A 4,472-nucleotide genomic window follows, 5' to 3' on the forward strand; every position below is an offset into this window, starting at 1 on the left:
GACCACCACACCCAACCCCCACCACCCCCCCCCCCCCCCCCCCCCACCCCCGCCTTCCCCACCCACCCTCCCACAAACGCAGGCCTGCCCCACGTGCGCCCCTCCAACTGGCTGGAGGTGGACTGGGGGTCGGTGCAGTGGCTGCAGTTCCTCAACGTCATGTTCTGGTGGGTGGGTGGTGGGGGTGGTGGGGGTGGTCGGGGGGGGCGCTGGTTGGGCTTGGGTCTGGTGCCAACGGTTGCTTCCGGGGTGCGTGGCGGTGCGGCAGCGGGCCGGCGCACTAGTGTGTGGTGGTGTGGTGGGGGTGCGGGGAGGGTGTGTGGGTGTGCGGGCCTTGCTGCTGCGGCGGGGCGGCGGGCGCGAGGCAACAGCCGTTCGTACTGTTGATGTGCTGTTGCCGTACCGCCGTACCGCAGGAACCTCAACTACTGGGACTCCGTGTCGTGCCTGGCGGGGGAGGTCAAGGACCCGTCTCGCACCTTCCCCCGCGCGCTAGCGGGTGCGCCCTGGCCGCCGTACCGCCGCCGTACCGCTGCCGCCACCGCTGTGCTATTGCTGAGTAGCCTGCCTGTTCGTTCCGCCTGCCCGCCTGCGCCTCGCCTGCCCTCCCGCCTCCAACGCACCCCCCATGCATGCCCGCACTTACACACATGCGCACACGCACACACTAGTTAAACACACAGACACACACTCACGTGCCCCCCATCCCCCCCACGCAGGCGCGGTGGTGCTGGTGGTTGCCTCCTACCTGCTGCCGCTGCTGGTGGGGCTGGGCGTGACGGCCACCTCCACAGACTGGGAGCTGGGATACTTTGCGGCGGTCGGGCAGAAGGTGGGCGGCGGTTGCGGGGGCGGCGGTGGTGGTGGCGGTGGTGGGTTGACAAGCTGGCGGCAGGTGGCGGCAGGCCGTGGGGCAGGAGCTGGGAGGTGCTTTTCATGTGGGTGTGTATGCGCGTGTGTGTGTGGTGGTGGGCGGTGCAGGGGGCTGGGCCAGTGTGGCGGGTGGCGATGAGAGTGGTGGCGCGGGCGGCAGCGAGAGGGGTCAGCCAGCAGCCTGCCGCACCCTAAACCCTAAACCCTAAACCCCCAGGCACCTCCCCCGCTGTGCCCACCCCCGCGCGCCGTGCCGCAGGTGGGCGGCAAGTGGCTGGCCTGGTGGATCGTGGCGGCGGCCGCCATCAGCCAGATCGGGCAGTTCGAGGTGGGCTGGGGGGGGGGGCTGGTGGTTTGTGCACGCGTGTATGGAAGAAGGGGGGTCGCTGGAAGGGTCCTGCCCACCACACACAGACTTGAGAGAACACACACACGCGCACACTCCCACACTCCCTGTCACCCATACCCATGCACCCATGCACCACACCCACCCACACCCACACCCGCACACACCCGCAGGCGGAGATGTCCAGCGACAGCTACCAGCTGCAGGGCATGAGCGAGCGCGGCTTCCTGCCCGCCTTCTTCAACACACGCAGGTGCGGGGTGTGTGGGTGGGCGCATGTGGTGGTGGGGTGGGGACGATGTGCCAGCTGCAGGGTCGCATGGCAGGCGAGCCGCCCGGCGGCACCGGCAGCAGCTTGCTGCCCAAGTGGCAGGTAGCAGGCAGCACCGCCGGCCGTGGCGGCAGGCTGCCGGTTTGGGCGCTTCCGCTCACGCCTGCGCCGCTGCAGCTGTCGTGTGCGGTGCCGCCTTGCGCTTGCGGTCGCGATGCCCGGTCCACACCACCGCTGCCGTGCGCCACCTGCTGCAGCAAGCACGGCACCCCGGTGTATGCCATCATGGCCAGCAGTGTGGGGGTGATGGGCATGGCCAGGTGCGAGTGTGTGTGTGTGTGTGCACGGGGGTGTGGTGTGTGGAGTGGCTGACCAGCCTGGTGCCTGCAGTGGTGTGTGTGTAGCCTGTCAGTTGTGGTTCTTTTCATATGTGTGTGAATGGTGCGGGAGAGGGAACGAGGTGGCAGAACCCGCTTGCAGCCTGGCCAGCCGCGGCGCTGTGTTGCGGCGCCGGGGTGGCCGCCGCGCCCAGCCGCACCCCTGCCTGCCCTGCCGCTCCTGTCGTCCTCGCGGCTGGCATCGTGGCCAACCCACTGCCTGTACCGCCCCCCCTGCCCGTATCGCCCCGCAGCTTCGACTTCCTGGAGATTGTGGAGCTGCTCAACTGCGTTTACTGCATGGGCCAGCTGCTGGAGTTTGTGGCCTTTGTGTGGCTGCGCATCAGGTGGGGGCACGGGCTCCACGCGCCAGGGTGCCAGGCAGTGCCCGGGCGCACCGCATGGTTGCGTGGCGTCCCAGCTGCAGCTGTTCTTGCTACATGTAGACTGTCAGCCTGCAACGAAGGCTGCTTGGGAAGCGTTTTGGGTTGGGCTGGCAGTGGGGTGTGTTGCTGGCCGGGGCGGCGGCGCCTGCTGCCGCATGCCTGCCTGCATGGTGTGCCCACTCACCCAGCATGTTACACGCACGCACCCTCCTCGCCGCTCCCCCCGCAGGTATCCCACCCTGCACCGCCCGTGCCGCATCCCGTTGCCCACCTGGGGCTGCATTGCCATGCTGGTCCCCGCCTGCCTGCTGCTGGCAGGGCTGCTCATCGTGCCATGGGTGCTGGTGAGCGGGCCCGCCTCGCTTGCCCATCCCACCTGCCCACCTGCATGCACTGCCCTCCGTGCCTGTCCCTGGCGCATGCTGCTGCTGGTGCCTCCTGCCTGCCAGCCAGCCACCCTGCCCTGCTTCCCACCTGCCCTGCGGCCGTGCCACGGTAAACAGTATCAACCTGCACAGCCGAATCATACCGCCCCCACATGCCGCAGGGCGACCTGGCCGTCATCTCCTTCACCTTTGCCACCGTGGCCCTGGGCTGCGTGCTGCACCCGGCGCTGCAGGTGGGGCTGCTGGGTTTAGGGTTAGGGCCCAGCCGCACAGCCACCTGCCTGGGTGGCGGGTGCGTTTCCTGCTGCTCTTTCCAGCTGTGGCGACGGCCGTGCCTGCTGCCTGCTGCCCTGCCTCCACACGCGCCGCACCTGGTGCGCTGGACACGCAGGCTGCGCGGCGGCGGGGCTGGGTGCGGTTTGAGGGCACCACGCCCAACGAGTTCAAGGTGGGTGGGCGGCCGGCTGTGCTGCCTGACCAAGCCTGCTTGTTGCGCTGCCCGCCTGCCGGCTGACTGTGCTGGAGCTTCTTTCCCCACCTTCACCCTAAAGCTTTACCTGTGTTGCTTGCCAACCTGCGACCCGCTTGTTGCGCTGTGTGCCTGCTGTGCCGCATGCATGCAGCGGTGCGTACATGCTTTGCTGCCTCCCGGGCCACGCTCCCCCTCTCGTCTGAACACCTGCCCGCTCCCTGCCTGGCCCCCCCTCCGGTGCAGGAGATGCTGTACACCATGTATGTGCCAGCCGACGAGGAGGCCCTGGCGCCCGACACGCTCACCCCAGATGGCGGCGCCAACGGCAGCGCCAACGGCGGCGCCGCGCCGCCCAGCGAGCGGCGGGGCCTGCTGTCGGCTGCGGGCGGCGAGGCGTGGCGGCCGGAGGGGCAGGAGCAGCAGCCGCTGCCGCGGCGATAGCGGCGGCATGACGGGGAGAGTCGTTGTGTTGGCCCCATCTACCCCTTTATTCTTTGAGCCTTATCCTATTGTGACGCACGTCTGTAAGTTGCTTCTCACTGGGAACACAACTACTCCTGATGGACTCTTGTGCGTCTGTGGCTGTACACGTGCAGTAAGAGTTCCACCAGATTGTTACTGGAGAACATGCATGGGTGCATAATATGATGGGTGCATGATGAATGCATGCCTTTCTGGAGACTGGCCAGATCATCCTCACGTTGTCTTGGGCATCCTACAACATCCTCTTGATGGCGGCCGCAAAATGACGTCATTGCGGGACACTCGGCAAACGGTGTCCAAGACGCACGCCGTTGCACTTGCATGTGGTCTCGTTGGATAGTATCTCTGAGTGTGTGGGTTGCATGGCTTTGTGTGCAGGCAGAGCCAGGCACAGCACTGCTGTGCGATGCAGGCTAAGCGGTGGGCATCAAGGCAACGATGAAGAAGGTCTTCACGTAAAGGTAAAGGTAAAGGTGGGGAAGAGCATCCACAGGCTTAACTTCCCGGTTGTAACGTCTAGCTTTAGACCATTATTTGATCTGCCCGACGCGCCAAGTGCAGTACCCCCCACTAGTAGTGAATGGGTCACGGGGAGGCCTGTGCCGAAGCCTTGGCGATTCTATTAGGCGTTCCCGAAGGAATTGGCTTGGATTGGCGCTGAGCCGGTCAGCTATGCCGAAATGGGAGGAATCGAACCTGTGCCCTCTCGGAGGGTTTAGACACTCCAGCGCCCTCAAAGAAGGCCTTTCTTAGCCGCGGCCCACGTGAGGTGCACCAGCTGGCGGCATGGCATGGCATTCATCCATCCATCCATTCATTCATTCATTCATTCATTCATTCATTCATTCATCCATTCATTCATTCATTCATTCATTCAT

General features: G+C 65.8%; 1 protein-coding gene across 1 annotated transcript in view; it reads left to right on the forward strand.

Annotated features, from left to right (window-relative positions):
* The window catches only part of CHLNCDRAFT_37683 (hypothetical protein), a gene marked incomplete at both ends in the record, with an annotated part of 5,458 nt that extends 2,567 nt beyond the window's left edge, over positions 1–2,891 (forward strand). The window contains 8 exons of the mRNA XM_005842841.1: positions 83–167; positions 417–499; positions 720–832; positions 1,133–1,201; positions 1,393–1,472; positions 1,748–1,810; positions 2,122–2,214; positions 2,483–2,891. Of these exons, the coding sequence (XP_005842903.1) occupies positions 83–167; positions 417–499; positions 720–832; positions 1,133–1,201; positions 1,393–1,472; positions 1,748–1,810; positions 2,122–2,214; positions 2,483–2,891 (995 nt within the window). The remainder of the gene's footprint in view (positions 1–82; positions 168–416; positions 500–719; positions 833–1,132; positions 1,202–1,392; positions 1,473–1,747; positions 1,811–2,121; positions 2,215–2,482) is intronic.
* Between the last annotated feature and the right edge of the window lie 1,581 nt (positions 2,892–4,472).

This window comes from Chlorella variabilis (genome assembly GCF_000147415.1).
Source record: "Chlorella variabilis unplaced genomic scaffold CHLNCscaffold_39, whole genome shotgun sequence".
Lineage (NCBI taxonomy): Eukaryota > Viridiplantae > Chlorophyta > Trebouxiophyceae > Chlorellales > Chlorellaceae > Chlorella > Chlorella variabilis.